The sequence below is a fragment of the Rhinoderma darwinii genome, chromosome 6, assembly GCF_050947455.1.
Source record: "Rhinoderma darwinii isolate aRhiDar2 chromosome 6, aRhiDar2.hap1, whole genome shotgun sequence".
Lineage (NCBI taxonomy): Eukaryota > Metazoa > Chordata > Amphibia > Anura > Rhinodermatidae > Rhinoderma > Rhinoderma darwinii.
Window position 1 is genome coordinate 53,249,367 of NC_134692.1, and position 16,500 is coordinate 53,265,866.

The 16,500-nt window shown below is 40.1% G+C and overlaps 1 protein-coding gene across 2 annotated transcripts in view; it reads right to left on the minus strand.

Annotated features, from left to right (window-relative positions):
• VPS8 (VPS8 subunit of CORVET complex) overlaps nt 1-16,500 on the minus strand; it is a 163,298-nt gene that overhangs the window by 99,448 nt on the left and 47,350 nt on the right. For both annotated transcript variants that reach the window (XM_075829729.1, XM_075829728.1), the window contains exons 21-27: nt 16,182-16,228; nt 13,334-13,556; nt 12,876-12,965; nt 6,972-7,023; nt 6,484-6,526; nt 4,516-4,588; nt 2,993-3,112 (exon numbers count right to left, since the gene is read on the minus strand). In XM_075829729.1, the coding sequence (XP_075685844.1) occupies nt 2,993-3,112; nt 4,516-4,588; nt 6,484-6,526; nt 6,972-7,023; nt 12,876-12,965; nt 13,334-13,556; nt 16,182-16,228 (648 nt within the window). The remainder of the gene's footprint in view (nt 1-2,992; nt 3,113-4,515; nt 4,589-6,483; nt 6,527-6,971; nt 7,024-12,875; nt 12,966-13,333; nt 13,557-16,181; nt 16,229-16,500) is intronic.

Here is a 16,500-nt window from a genome sequence, read left to right on the forward strand (position 1 = left end):
TGCATTTTATCTCTTTTATAAAAATTTTGTTTTAAAATTTTAAAAAAACAAGAAAGAGGAAACAGTGAACTGCATTTTGAGTAGTTGTTAACTTGAGCTTATTTTCTGCAGTCTCTGTCTCAGCTATGGAGCTTAGAATAGGCCAACTCGAGTAATGCAGCCGCCTCCGAACTCACAGAAACATCAACACCTTCTAATATCTGATGTCAGGCTGTTCCCGCTCTGCTTCTTTAACACCCATATAATTAATTGGTGACCTGTGTGGTACCCTCTATTGGCGTGATACTCCAGATATGGTGTACTGTCATACAGAGTACAAATAACCATACCATACAGTGCCCAATTATTAGCGCAACACATTATGGTGCCCAAATATCATACATACATTGGCCAATTCACGCTTCCATTCAATTACACTTTATGGCCAAAAGTATGTGGACACCCCTCCTAATTATTGCGTTCAGCTGTTTTAATTATACCCATTGCAAACATGGGCATAATATCAAGCGCGTGAAAGCATAGAACATCTCCATAAACAGAGATTGCTAGTAATATGGGTTTTACTGAAGAGCTCAAAGACTTTAAACGTGGTGCTGCCAGAGGAGGCCAGCTTTAGCAAAAGTCAGTTAGTTATATTTCTTATCTGCTAGATCTGCACTAGGCAATTATAAGTATTATTATTGTGAAGTGGAAGCTTCTAGGAGTAACAACAGCTCAGCCATGAAACAGTAGACCACACAAACTCACAGGGCAGAGCATGCTAAGTCCTCTGTCGTATCATTCACTACAGACTTTCAAACTGCGTCTAAAAGCGACAGTACAAGAACAGTGTCGGGAGCTTCACGAAATGGGTTTCCATGGTCAAGCAGCTACATATAAGCCTAAAATCATCATGCAAAATGCCAAGCATCGGCTGGAGTGGTGTAAAGCATGTCGCCACCGGACTCTGGAGCAGTGGAAATGTGTTCTCTGAAATGATGACTCGCATTACTCTATATGGCAGTTTGTGGGCGACTCTGGGTTTGGTGGAATCTGCCTACCCGAATGCATAATTCCTACTGTAAGATTTGGTGGAGGAATGATAATGGTCTGGGGCTGTTTTTCAGTATTTGGGCTAAAACTCTTAGTTCCAGTGTAGGATAATTTTAATGCTACAGCATACAGACTTTTTAGAAAATTGTATGCTTCCAACTTTGTGGCAACAGTTTGTGGGAGGCCCTTTCCTGTTCCAGTTTGACTGTTCACCTGTGCACAATGCAACATGCATAAAGACATGGTTAGATGGTGTGGAAGACCAACCCTGACCTCAACCCCATTGAACACATTTGTGATAAATTGGAATACTAATTGCGAGATCGACCTTCTCGTTCCACATCAGGGATTTACCTTCCAAATGCTCTTTTGGCTGAATGGGCACAAACTCCCAAACACAAAATCCTCCCAGAAGAGTGGAGGCTGTTAGAACACCAAAATAGCACCAGAAATTCCATACTAATATCTATGATTTTGGAATGGGATGTCCAACAAGCTCATATAGGTGTGAATGTCAGGTGTCCACATACTTTGGGCCAGATAGTGTACCTAAATGACAATGCTATACAGTGCAGTCACTATCCACTGCAAAAATATATATACAGTACAGTACCCAAGTAAATAATTATACAGTGCAAGAATACTACCAACCTACAGTTGCTACTTTACTTTATGTATGGAGCTGTTATCTAATAACAGTGCTATCTATTGTTTAAATAAAAATGTTATATAATTAAAGGGGCTGTCTGTTAAAATAAAATTGCTGACCTATAATCCAGATAGGCCATCAAAATCTGATTGGTGGGAGTCCGAATGTCGGCACCTCCGCCGATCAGCTGTTTGAAGGGCCAACGGTGCTCCAGCGGGCGCTGCTTCCCCTTCATTGCATACACAGCTCCATACTGAACGGCGACGCATTCGTAGCTGCGGAGCACAGTATTACAATTTTCCTGTGATTGGCCGCATAAGTCACATGTCGACAAAACATAGGTGGAGGCCAGTATTCAGAGAATGGCAGGGGGACCAAGCAAGTGTTGCCACGAGATTTGTAAGGCGAGTATACTGTTATTTATTTTATATTTTTTAAACAATAATCCACACCTGCGGTTTCGCAGCAAAATACGCAACACTAGGATTTGATTGCGGATTTATTCTTTCCCTATTAAATTCAATCAGGGAAATCTACAATAAATTCTGTGTCAGAAATTGACATGCTGCAAATTTTGGAAATCCGCAATGCAGGTCAATTTCTGCTTGAAAAAAATCTTCCACATGTGGATCCACAGCATTTTTGCTCCATGCTACCCTTACAATGAACAGGTTACGGTGATAACAGGAAATACCGTATTTTTTGTACTATAAGACGCAGTTTTCTCTTAGAATCTGTGCTGTAATCTTCTGCTGCTTCTTATCTCCTGAAGGCAAACAGAAGCCAGGAGCAGGAGACTGAGCTCCAAGCTTCAAAGGTCCTTGCAGTGCAGTGTAATGGAAGCACACAGCACAGTAAATCTGTACAGGTACCGATCTGCAAGGACCTTCTAGCCACGCCCCCTCCTATAAACAGAGCAGCAAGAAAACCAGGTTCAACACCATTAACCCCTACCTCTCCACATCTCAGATGTCTGGTGAGTTCAGGGGAGGGTGAGAGCACTATAGCTGCCAATATTTTGTATTTCTGTGTCTGACATTGTTATGGGGCACTGTGGCTGGCGTCGTGTTGTGGCACTGTGGTATCCTATTGTCACAATAATACCCAGGAACTGTACAGTTAAAGGCAAAACCTTTTTTTTCTCCTCTTTTATGCTACAATTTATGGGTGCGTCTTATGGTCCAGTGCATCCTTTAGTCTGTAAAATACGGTAATTTGTTTTAAGCAAAACACCCAAAAACAAAACAGAATATTAGACGTTACAAAATGGTTTCTACTTAAATAATACATGAAAAACTTTGTTTCTCTTACCAATGCCAAAACATTAAGGAATTCTCTGGTGTCAAAATGCAACAAGGTACGAATATATGGATATACTTCTTCATCTTGGGGGGCCTCTGGCGAGTGCAAACGGATCAGAAACTCAAAAACCTGGAGAATAATAAAAAGGGGAGACCTATTTATTCTGTTATTCTGAAAAAAAAACCTTCAGGCACCATTAGTCTAACAAGCCACTGCATATGGAGTATTAATTTGTGTTTAACTGCAAGAGAACTTGTCACATTGAAAATTCAGTCCAATGTTCAGGCAGCATGTTATAGAGCAGGAGGCGCTGTGCAGATTGATACTGTGTATAGTTTTGTGGGAAAAGACTTCGTATCACTTGTAATTTATGGCTCTAAATCCCTGCTCTCTCTGATTTTAGGAGTCCAGTGGGCGGTCCTATTCAGGGATTGACAGATATCTCTGTATGTATGTTCATGTCGGGCAGGCTGGTTATCATTGAGTGAGACCGCCCACTGGACTCCTAAGCCTGAATGAGCAAAGGCTTTAATCAATAAAATACAAGTTATATTGAAAACTCTAAATTGATTTTATATATATATATATATATATATATATATATATAAAAAAATTTATTTTTGCCCAACTTCTCTTGCTCTATAACATGCCGCCTGCAGATTGGACTGCATTTTCAACGTTCCCTTTAAGAGAGCACAAAGGTATACTGAAGAAAAAGTATTGTGTTTATGAAGAATGTGTTTCATGGTTACAATACTATGGCCACCTAAAATATTGATACTGTTATCTAATAGCCATTATATGGACAGATACTCACTATTATTATTGCTTGCATAGCCCACGTTAAATAAAATAGAATATAACGGAGCTATGGCATTTTTTCACCAAATCAGGAATGGGTTCATATAAAACTATACTCCAGAATTCCTTTAATACAGCATCCAATATACCAATTATAAAGCAGAGTAAAAAAATCTTAATCGGTCAGTCCCGCAGACCTGACGGGTTCAGTGTCAGCAAGTCCTGCCTGTCCCTGACACGCAGGATCCACCTGTAATCTATATCATCTAATATGAACGTGTCAGAGACACGCAGGACCCGCTTTCACTGAACCCGGAAGTCCCGTGGATCTGATGAAAACAGGATTTAGCGAATGATACAGCTGCTCTGTACAGAGAATACAGAGCAGCTATATCTCAGGAAGTACAAATTATTTTTAATAAAAACAAAATTATAAAGTTGCACCAATTACACTGATTGACCTATTTATTATTCAAAATAATCCCTTTCAAAGGTTTACATAGCCTTTAATTAAAAGTGAAACAATTTGTTGTGTAAGATCGCCAGCACCCACAAACAGAAGTCATGGGCAAGGCCAAAGTTAATGGTACTGGACAGCTTTCAACTTTAAAGCTTCTTTCTTATCAATTGTAATGAACTTAAAGAACACTCAATAGAAATTGTAAAAGTTAAATAGTAAAACAGTAATACAAAGAACGAAATTATTCATTAGTTAATATCAGGGTACTAACCTGATTCTTCACCTGTGGGACAAGGTCTTCAGGAATGTCTCCCAAAGGGTATGCTCTCCCAGCCAAACTGGAACTATGAAAATAATTATAAAAAGTAGTAAATAAATATATAGAAACAAAGACGAAAAAAAAACCACTGACAAACAGGGTCAAAGGAAGACTAAAAAGCAAAAAAAGAAATTGAAAAATGTCAGTAAATCAGCAATGGAAACCTACATAAAACTTAAATGTCAGTATGTGTGTGGCTACCATTTAGGTTTATTAAACTCAAATTAGGGGTCATCTCTTCTGGAGGTCAACATGGTTTCATTCCAACAGCCGGTAGCAGATTTGGCCCAAACCTCCTAATTGCCTATTCTTCCAGGTTGTCCCCTAGCATAGCAGAGAAGTCTTCTACACAGGGATACATCTCAGTGATGCAGGAGGAAGTGACCTGTGAGAGCCACTTACAAGTCACCTACTGCGTGAGAGAAGCGGGCTGACTTATCGAGAAGGAAAGTGTGGCTTTTTATTATTAGTTGTCATAGGAGGGTTATGACTGTCTTGGTTGGGGGGGTGCCTGTAGCGGTTAGACCGGGTTCACACATAGCGTAAATACTGTGGATTTTCCACAACGGATTTTGTTGCAGGAAATCTGCACCATAATTCAGTAGCAAGCAGAGTGGATGAGATTTGAACAAATGATAAGTGTAAGCGCGCGTAAATGAGAAGTGTAAAAAAAAAGCTCAGAAATTTACCTGTGGTGCGGTTTTTCAATCCGCAGCATGTCAATTGTATTTGCATAATCTCTGATTTGTTGTGGAGGATTTTCTCCATTGAATTCAATGGGAAAGTAAAACCCGCTACAAAAAGCAGATGTTGTCATTTTTGCAAAAATCGCAACTCAGGAAAAGACAAATCTTATACTGAACCAGAATTCTGTGCTTCTTCGTCCAGGCCGGCCTCCTGGAATAACGTTTCATCCCATGTGATTGCTGCAGCCGATCACAGGGTGAGGGTAAGTATAAAACTTTTTTTTTTTAAGAGCAGTTTTCCGCTGCAGACATTCCAGCCAAAAAACTGCACCACAATTTGGTGCGGTTTCTCGGCCAGAATTCCCTGCGGCGACCAGAGCAGATACGTGGTTTGCTTTTACGCAGCGTACACACCCTGTGTGAACATACCATTACTGTCAGGGAGAAGTATGGCTATTGGCGGTCACAGTTTTGGTGAGATTCTGACTGTCACTCTTGTGTAGGACTGTGATTGTCACAGACGCTGTTATGAGGACAGCTTAGCTGTCCATGTTGTGGGAGAATGCAGCTGGAGTCTGTGGTATGGTATCAAGGTTTAAGGGGGTAGTCTGATTGTTACTGGTATCCGGGTAATCTTTGTTAATGGTAGCGGAAATAGTTTTGGTAGCCATGTTATGAGGGCACTTTGCTGGACACTAGTGTAAGCACGCTGGCTGCAAATTTTACAGAAGCCTAGTTATGGGGTGATACTGATTTTAGTTGTGAAGACTGCTCTGAGAAGAAAATCACAGTATAAATTCAAACTTGCGGTGGCCATATTTGAGTAGGCCACTTTCTAAACTCGCAGTGACATTGTATCATGGAGTGGATCTAGGATGGACATGGTGTGCAAACAGTGAAGTGGATCCATTTCAAACAAAAAAGTGATTTTCAATGCTAGCTGAGGGGTAACTCACCAATTTTCTAATAAACAATATATCGTAAATGGTTAAAAGTGAAAGGGTCTTATTGAACAGTATTATGGCACTGTTCTCTATAGGGAATTTAGATTGTGAGCCCCAATGGGGACAGTAAAAGAGGACCTCTGTACAGCGCTGCGTAATATGTTGGCGCTATATAAGTAACTGAAATAAATAAAGTTGTACTCACCGTGTCCACCAAGAAGCTCATTTTGATGGATCATGGAGAAATTGAATAGGTTTTCAACTGGAAAATGTTGGTGCTAGTTACCTACCTGATATAAACAAGGAGCTTGTTTCCCATCACCACTTGTTCATCTAGTAGACAGAAAATATGCTTGTGGTTCAGAACCGAAAAACAGTCCATATTATGCTCATCTACAAATGACTAGATTAAACACAAAATACGAGTGCCACAAACACAAAATTATTACATAGGGAATGAGCTGTGGATCCATTGGCCAGGCCTAGACATTTTGTAGCGCTACTGATTGATTTTAACTCTTGAGTGACATCTGCAGTCCACAAGATTGCATGCAGCTTGGACTGCAGCTGTAGCTCAAGAGTTAAAATCAATCAGTAGCGCTACAAAATGTCTAGGTGTAGCCCTGGCCTCAGTTGGCCTTTTTGTCAGTTAATCACCTCATTAACGTCAAACCTTCTTTCCCTAATTAACAATCAGCAATTGTGTCCACACTGCTGTGCAAAGTCACACACAGATAAACATTTAACATCACATTTGCATGTACTGCCCACAACATACCTGTCAACGACTTCCCAGAGCTGACAGGCGCAGAAATAGATCTGAATAATTTCTAAAATGAGCAAAGAAAAATGTAAAAGAATAAAAAGTAAATATAACACAATTGTATAAGAATAAGAGAACCATTGTGCCTGGTATTTCAGGAACAATTCTATACCTGCATATTCCTTTACATAACACTGTTTGCTCAAATTTGAATGTAAATTATACATGAAGTGAAAAATGCTGATCAAAAGGTGAATATATATTTTAAGTAAAAAAAAAGAAAAAAGGATATTATTTAGAGAGAGGACCTGTCAGCCCCCCTGACATGCCAGTTTTATTAAATTCTTGCATTCCGAATGAAATAATATTCTTCCTGAATATGTGTGAATAAATTTATAACTTGGTGTTTCCATGCCCCTTGTCAAAGTGGCACGTTCCTACGTTTCCAAGAGGAATAACAGAGGGACAACATTGTTATGTTAGAGAGACTACTACTTTTTACGAACACAGATAAGGAACTCTTTAAATTGCATTCCCTTGATATGTTGAGAATCTGATGACCATTGTTATATATGGAGCGAAAACTTATAGTGCAATATTAGATAAATATATAGAGTCCTTCGAGACAAGAATTTATTAATAAAGTTAATTGGTTAATCAACCTGGAGTAGCGAGTATATAGAAATAGGAGGAAATTGACCAAGTTCGAAAAGGTCTGGGCTCTCTGGATGTAGAACTCTAACTTGGCTTCCAGAGAATTGACGAGGTACCGCTTGGGCCTTTTGTGAGACCTATATGAAGTTTTGCTATAATTTGGCGATGTGGACTCGGCGGTCGTGGGATCCTCATATAGAATTAGTTGATTGGAGGTTATCTTAAGGCTGGGTTCACACGACCTATTTTCAGACGTAAACGAGGCGTATTATGCCTCGTTTTACGTCTGAAAATAGGGCTACAATACGTCGGCAAACATCTGCCCATTCATTTGAATGGGTTTGCCGACGTACTGTGCAGACGACCTGTCATTTACGCGTCGTCGTTTGACAGCTGTCAAACAACGACGCGTAAAAATACAGCCTCGTCAAAAGAAGTGCAGGACACTTCTTTCAGACGTAATTTGAGCCGTTCTTTATTGAACTCAATGAAGCACAGCTCAAAATTTACGGCTGTCAGAAAAGCCTCGCAAAATGCGAGGAGGAGGAATTACTGCTGAAACGAGGCAGCTGTTTTCTCCTGAAAACAGTCAGTCATTTCAGCCGTAAAAGCCTCTCATCGTGTGCACATACCCTAACTCCTTCCCAACATGCGCCGTACGGCGCACGTGGGGGGGGGGGGGGTATGGAGTGGACTCATAGGCTCTATAGAACGAGAGTGATGGCTGTGTGTTACAGCCAAAACTTCAGAGTAACACGTGCGATCCTGCTCGAGCGCAATCCCTCTTGTTTAACTCTTTAAATGACTAGAAACAGGGGGGGGGACCTCTGTAATGTTGCAACGCCGCCCCCCCATCGATGCGATCGTGGCGTGCCGTTGGTTGGCAGGGGCAGCCTCCGGCAGGGCTTCATAGGAGAGTGTCAGTGTCACGACATACTGCAATACATTAGTATTGCAGTGTATCATGCAAGCGATCCAATGATTGCTGGTTCAAGTCCCCTAGGGGGACCAGATAAAAAAAACAGAAAAAAAAAAAAAAAGCTGTTTTAATAAATAAATTAATATAAAAAAAATAAAAAAACACAATGTAAAAAAAAAAAAAATGTACATAACTGCGATTGACATGTCCGTAAAAGTCTGAACTACTACAATATATCATTAGGTCTGCATGGTGAAAGCCGTAAAAAATTAAAACCGCCAGAACCGCTGTTTTTTGGTCACTTCATCTCCCATAAAAAATGTAATAAAAAAGTGATCAAAAAATCTCATGTACCCCAAAATGGTGCCAATATTAACTACTGCTCACCCCGCAAAAAATAAGCCCTTATACTGCTCACTCAACAGAAAAATAAAAAAATGTTAAGGCTCTCAGAATATGGCGACAAAACTCAAATGTTATTTTTAACAATCAGTTTTTTCCTTGTAAAAGAAGTAAAACATAAAAAAATATATAAATTTGGTATCGCCGTAATCATATTGACCCGAAGAATAAAGTTAACATGCTGTTTTTAACACATGTGAATGCCGTAAAAACAAAACCCCCCAAAAGATTGAGGAATCGCTGTTTCTTTTTCCTATTCCACCCCACAAATATTCCAGTTTCCCACATTATATAGTACCATAAATGGTGTCATGAAAATCTACAACTCTACAAGCCCACATACGCCAATATTGATGGAAAAATAAAAAAAAGTTATGGCTTTTGGAAGGTGGGGTGGAAAAAACGAAAGTGAAAACCCAAAAGATGGCTGCGGCAGCAAAGGGTTAAGATTGGTTCTGGGACTGGGGAATCGTTTTGAAATATGACGTTCCAATTTGGTTGTGACCACAAATATGTTATGTGTATATGCACGGAATGTACCATTGCAATACCTGTTTTTGTTTTTTTTTTAATATTCTGTAATGCTTCTGGAAGGGAGGGATGGGGTGATTGTATTTTTTTTTTTGTATGTTTTGTACTTACATTTAAATGCAAATAAAAAATTACTCAATTTAAAAAAAAAAATTGGATTCCCTTGGTGTGCATAGGAATTTTTCATTCATAGGAACAAGACGGAGCAAGTAATATCCACGCTTTTCAGATGACACACACACACACACACACACACACACACTGTTCAGCATATGTGGTTTGCTGTGCTCATACTATGCTGTGATAGGGTCGATTTTACAGAGAAAACTGTGTTTGCTGTCTGAAAGACTTTATGTTCCTCTGAACCTCTGAAAGACTTCAGCAAGTTCAAACGTCTGTTTACAGCATGGTAGTAATTGGCGACAGAGTCCGATCTCTGATACAGAGCGGATCAAACCCACAGCAGTTCATTAATTCCTATGACAGCTGGTTCCACAGAGATAAAAGAACACAACTGATTATAAAACTAAATTATAACTAATCCAACTTACTTTTTCACACTGCATCATCTTTTATTGAAATAACTTTTTTCTTTCTAACATTATCCATGTAGGTTTTATCTATATTTTTCTCTTGGACATATCGGTCTGAAGTGTAAAATCTCCATATCATTATATTTTGCTTAAATTGCAGTCACCAAGTAAACACTACTGTAACAAAGATGAATACATTGTAAACAGGGGATACTAAGGCTATGTTTACATGTAGCGGATTTGCGGACGTAAAATACGCAGAGGAAACCAGTAGCAGCAAAGTCACATGTAACGTCACGTCCTCGATGGAGGCTGGGTGTACAGAGACTGGCAGTGGACCAGTGAAGCGTTGCCATGCAAGCGCTAGGGAAGGGAGAATAGTATTTTGTTTAGACACTTGCCAGCAAGGAAATCCGCACGATTTGCCGCTGTGGATTTCCCTGCGCGGTCAGCGGATTTGCTGTGGAAATTTTCTACAACAAATCTGCACGCGTGGACCCAGCCCAAGTAGTTTGTATTCGTTCAATGCAAATATTAAAGGGATTTATAAGGAGTAGGATAAGCCATCAATGTTTGATCAACCCCTGGGACCCCAGCCTATAAGCAGAATGAAGGGGCTGTGGCACAGTGGCTGGTTCGTACGTGTGGCTGTGGTGGGTACTACACTTCAGCCCCACTCAAGTGAATGATAATGGAGAGCTGGGGCTCCCACATTCTGCTGTATACCTGGAGTCCTGGGGGGCAGACTGCCACGATAAAAAAAAGCAACATTTTACTCCCATAAAACAAACAAAAACTGTAATATACCACGCGCAGAGACTTCGTGGGGCAGTGCATGGCTTCTATTTTTAAAGCTGCAGCGCCCCCTAAGGCATAACACAGAGTATCAGATTTACCTGGAGTATTAATTTACGCAAACTCATACAGTCTTGGTTTTAATATTGCAGGAATCTAAATATTCACAATACTCAAGCTGCAGGTGAACTACACAACTGTGGGTGAAGCCCATTCTTATGACGTAATGTGTTAGCAGTCATGTGATATAACCAAACCACTTGACCACTTTACCCGTGGCCTTGGGCTCTGTATATGACCTGAAGACTCTCATAGTAATCTGCACATGCCCTGAAGACTCTCATAGTAATCTGCACATGAACAGATGTGTGCAGAGCCAAAGGTCTGAATGTAACCTTTATTTACACCATCACAGTGATGGCATGTCGTCCCGACATGTCCCTGCGGCGCACAATCAATGGCTGTAGTGGTTACTAGTAAACCTTACTGATGTCACGGATGTGGCCAGTGTTTGGCTACTGTGGGTCATGTGCCGGGAAGACAGAACATCGCAGCAGTGGTGTAAACAAAAACTTGTGGGTGAACAGGAAAAAAAAATCGGCGCAAGTGTACCAGGTAACTTGAAAGGTGAGTATATCACCACAGTCACTATCTCCTTAGCCTTAAATAGCTGCCTTTACAATACAAAAAATTATTTTATTGAACTGTAAAATAAATGTAATTTGGCAACCTTTAACCCGTTAGTGACCGCCAATACGCCGTTTAACGGCGGCCACTAACGGACTTTATTCTGATGCATATTCCTTTTTACGGCACTGCATCAGGATGAGTAAACAGAGCAGGGAGCCGTCAAATCTCCCTGCTCTCAGCTGCCAGAGGCAGCTGAGGGCTGGGAGTGTCCCTGCTCTGCCGTGTGAGATCGATATAAGTATCGATCTCACATGTTTAACCCCTCAGATGCGGTGCACAATAGCGAGCACCGCATCTGAGTGGTTTTGGAGAGAGGGACGGAGCTCCCTCTCTCTCCCACCGACACCCGGCGATAAGATCGCCGAGTGTCTGTGTCTTCTATGGCAGCCGGGGGCCTAATAAAGGCCCCCAGGTCTGCCTGTCATGAATGCCTGCTAGATCATGCCTCTGGCATGACCTAGCAGATGCCTGTCCGTTTTAAACGGACAGCCAGTAATACACTGCAATACAGAAGTATTGCAGTGTATTATAATAGCGATCGGAGAATCGCATATTAAAGTCCCCTAGTGGGACTAGTAAAAAAGTAAAAAAAACTTAAAGTTAATTTTAAAAAAAAATGAAAAACCCACCTTTTCCCCTTACAAAATGCTTTACTAAAAAAGTTACGCATATTTGGTATCGCCGTGTCCGTAACGACCCAGACTATAAATCTATTACATTATTTAACCCGCACGGTGAACGCCGTAAAAAATGTAATAAAAAACTATGGAAAAATTGCTGTTTTCTGTGAATCCTGACTTTAAAAATTTTTTATAAAAAGTGATCAAAAAGTCGCATCTACTCCAAAATGGTACCAATAAAAACGACAAGTCTTCCCGCAAAAAAATAACTCTCATACAACTGCATCGGCGGAACAATAAAAACGTTACGGCTCTTCAAACATGGAGACACAAAAACAAATAATTTTGAAAAAAAATAGTTTTTACTGTGTAAAAGTAGTAAAACATACAAAAACTATACAAATTTGGTATCGTTGCAATCGTAACAACGCGCTGAATAAAGTTATTGTGTTATTTATATCACACGGTAAACGGCGTAGATTTAAGACGCAAAAAAGCGTGGCGAAATTTCAGGTTTTTTTCTATTCCCCCTCAAAAAAAGTTAATCAACAAATAATATGTCCCCCAAAATGGTGCTATTAAAAAATACAACTTGTCCTGCAAAAAACAAGACCTTATACAGCTATGTCGACGCAAAAATGAAAGGAGTTATTGGAATGCGACGATGGAAAAACGTAAAAAATGGCTTTGTCATTAAGGTCTAAAATAGGCTGGTCATTAAGGGGTTAAGTTTAATTTCTCTCTTTTTTTTTTTATAGCATAAAAAAATTCATACCTCCATAGGGCTGATAAAATCATTTGTCCCACTGTTGTACACATAGATCATTGCATCGTAGAGTCTGTGCTCCCAACACATTTGAACAATCTGAAAAATACAAATACAAGTGGTTATAGGTAAATAAAAAAAATAAAAACAAGACGACAACATAATTGGGGTTGCGGAGAACAAACACTTTGCAACCCAAAAATATAAACCAATTATTCCATCCCTAAAATCTAATATTTGCTACAAGTGATCTGATGTTAATTTTCATATATAATATACGTAGGCTACTATAGCTAGGGGCTATAGCCATAAATAGTCCTAGCGGGCACACTTTGTTTTTTAGACAACCAGCTCTTCGGTCCTTAAATACATCTTTGCATAGGTATTTGCAGACCACGAAGACTTTACTCTATTAGTGGTCTGCAAGAAACATCAGTGACATGAGAGAAATAAAGTCAATGTGGTACCTGCTGTATGTCAAGGCTTGTGACATCCATATGTATTATACAGGCCTCTACAATCTCCATCAGGCCTCGATCCTGAAAGTGGACGAGAAGGTCCTTCATTACTTGAGTGGTAAGACCAGGCAGCTGGTCACGCAGAAGATACGGCTCTAAACACTCCAAGAAGACTCCTTTGGCAACACAGTTCTCACTCAGTTTATCATACATTTGACTGAAGAGAATATCTCTATAAAGAAATCGCAAAGCAGAAAGTAAGGGTACGAGCTACGTCAAAACTGGGCAACGGAGCAATTTCTTATACTTGTGTCGAATCTATATAAGAATATCTGTGGCTGTTCTGGTTATTGGGGGTCTATGGCAGTCACTATTTGTTCATCTGTGGCGGTCACTGTTAATTGGTGTTCTTTGGTTATTACTGTGGTGGTCAGTGTTATGAGAGTCATGTGGTGGGTGCTTCACATTGTCATTGTGATATATTTGTGTACATAAATATTTTTGCAAGGGTCGCTTGCAACTTTTCCCCAATAGGCAATAATTAGAGTAACAATTGTGACCACGATGATGCCACAATCTACTGCAACTTACTGTTGCCGAAAAGCCAAAGCCTGGTGGTGCTTTCGTCCTTTATGAACACTGTCAAAAATGCATGCATGTGGTGAAAATGATTCACTTAAATGGAGCTGTACTGCAATTCTCTGTGAACAGCGGTGTCTGGGGGTGCCGCTGTGCTGGGAAAAACTGTAAAGATGCTGCAGCATTAAACCCGTGCTGTTGCCCCATCCTTCTCAGTATCTGCGGGGGGTTTCTTTTAACATTGCACCCTTTATTGGTGCAATATTAAGAAAAATTAAAGAAAAACTGTACCCAAAAGTGAAAAGACATAGCTGTTCATGATGGCATGTGTACAGCAAAGTTGCTATACAGAGCGGGATAAGTATTCCATTTGCCCTGACACTTTTTGACGCTGTTCAGGTTTGGGGTGGAACTAATGTGAATATAAATTTGTCCTGTGTTTGTGCTGAAATTCCGAGCTAAGCAATGAAGGCCAAATGAACAGGTTGCTATGCGCAAACATTATACCGAGGGCTCATGTAAGCAACCACTGTAAGGATCCATAGTACAGTGCACATAGACTGCTACGGCCTCATACTGTACCACCATTTTCCTCTGATTACATATAGAGGCTTTATCTCACAGATTCCTAGTGAAAAAAATGTTTAAAGGAGGCATCATACGGTGGCACACCGACTACCTGTAATACAGAATCATAGTCACTCCGTGTGCACACAACTTTGTCATATCCATGGGACCTAACTCCAATTCCACAGTGTATTTTGTATCCATGGCACATCCGTATTTATACAGCCCATACTGCAGAGACAACGATAATCTACGGGGCTTTTCACATACACGCATTTAAAATACAAAGTGTGTGCTACTTTTATCCATTTTGTGGTCGTAAAACGTCCACTGAAATCTCTGGAGAGAGTGTACAAAATACTGATGCGTCCATATTACTGACTGCAAGAACAACAAAAAAACACATTATTCAAAATCACTTGTTTCTCATGAATATGTATCCGCCTTTAGTAGAAAAATGTTAATATGTAAAACATGTTCTGCAATGAGGGACCTATTGGGCATCTGTATGAGAAGGTATACAGTACTCTTAGGTGAAACTGGCCTAAAGACAAACATTAAATGAAGTGACTTGCTTCAGATTGTCCGCAGCTTCGAACCTCAGCAGTAGACAGGTTATATAGCCAGTCATTACAAAATGTGCACCCTTAATAATACTTGGTCTTCTCAAAATCACAGGCCACATCAACGGTGTACACCAACTCATGCAGCTGCTCGCATTTCATCTGCTTCACCATCTGATATTTAAAAAGGTCCGTGAGTTTCATTTGATGCTTGAAAATATTGTGATCTTCCAGATTCTGATATTCTAGATGGCTGATGGTCCAGTGTCGTAACCTTACATAATTAAAGAGCCGCTGTCCAGCCTCCTGAATGTTTCTAATCAATGTAAATTACGGTGTCAAGGTCAAGGTCACACACTTTCACTTGCCAACATGCCATTTACTAGGGTTAAATACCATTTTGTCAGATGACCATATATTATTCTTAATTTATTGTGTATTCTTTTTGATTCGCTTTTCTTGTTCTATTAATGCTTTTAAATATTACAATGCCCCTTCTTTTCCCGACGCTTGGTTTTGCACCATTGCTCTTACAAGATTTGAGATTATATTTTGAGAGAATGTGTCAGGGAGATTGACTTAGTAACAAGGTCCCACGATCCTGATAACATTTTTGTTTCACTCTAAAATGCTGCCGTGTTATAGAGAACACATCGTTTTAACACAGGTTTTGCGGCCAGTGTTATCTGCGGGACTCCGAGAGAAGTGCCCGCTGTTCCGATCCAGATTCCCCTGCCCAGCTCACTATGATTGACAGGGTCTCTTCTACACATAAAGAGACACCTGTACCTTACAGCTAACATCCCGCAAGTGAAGGCGCAGGGGTCAACTTCTAAGCCCGCCTCATCCATGTACAATACATGTATACATCTCTGGGAACTTCTACTTGCCTCTGCTGTACATGTATGGTGCAGTGCGTTAAGGGGGTCAGAGAGGACCTGTCAGCCAGTCATGCTGCAGCATTTTATAGCTGAAGGTCCGCTGGACAGTTGGGTCTACATTTATTGTAAAAATGTCAAAGAACTTAGTAAAAAAAACAGAGAAATTTGCAATTCCAGCCTTTCAGACTTTTACCCACTGCCTAAACAATAAAGATCCTTTAGATTTTCACAGATATATCACGTACATGGAGAAGCTCATTGACTTACACACGTTGCAGGAGCAGATAATATTCTACTATGACTGGCACGGTGTCCTAGAAAGAGAAAAAAAATGTTTTATAGGTTATACCCCAAGGATAAGAAACCACAATCCTACTACTTGCATTGTTATAGAACTAATGTTAATACAGCAAAGAAACAAGGGTTGAAGTTTGTATCAAGCCAGAAAACACATAACTCTGCCGCAGCTTAACTAATATGAAAAATAAGAGTCACTGGAATTACAAGATTTCCTTGAAAAGATTGCTGGATGCAGAAGACAATTGCTGTTTTCTTCGGTGGAATAGGAGTCAAGAGACCCCCTTCT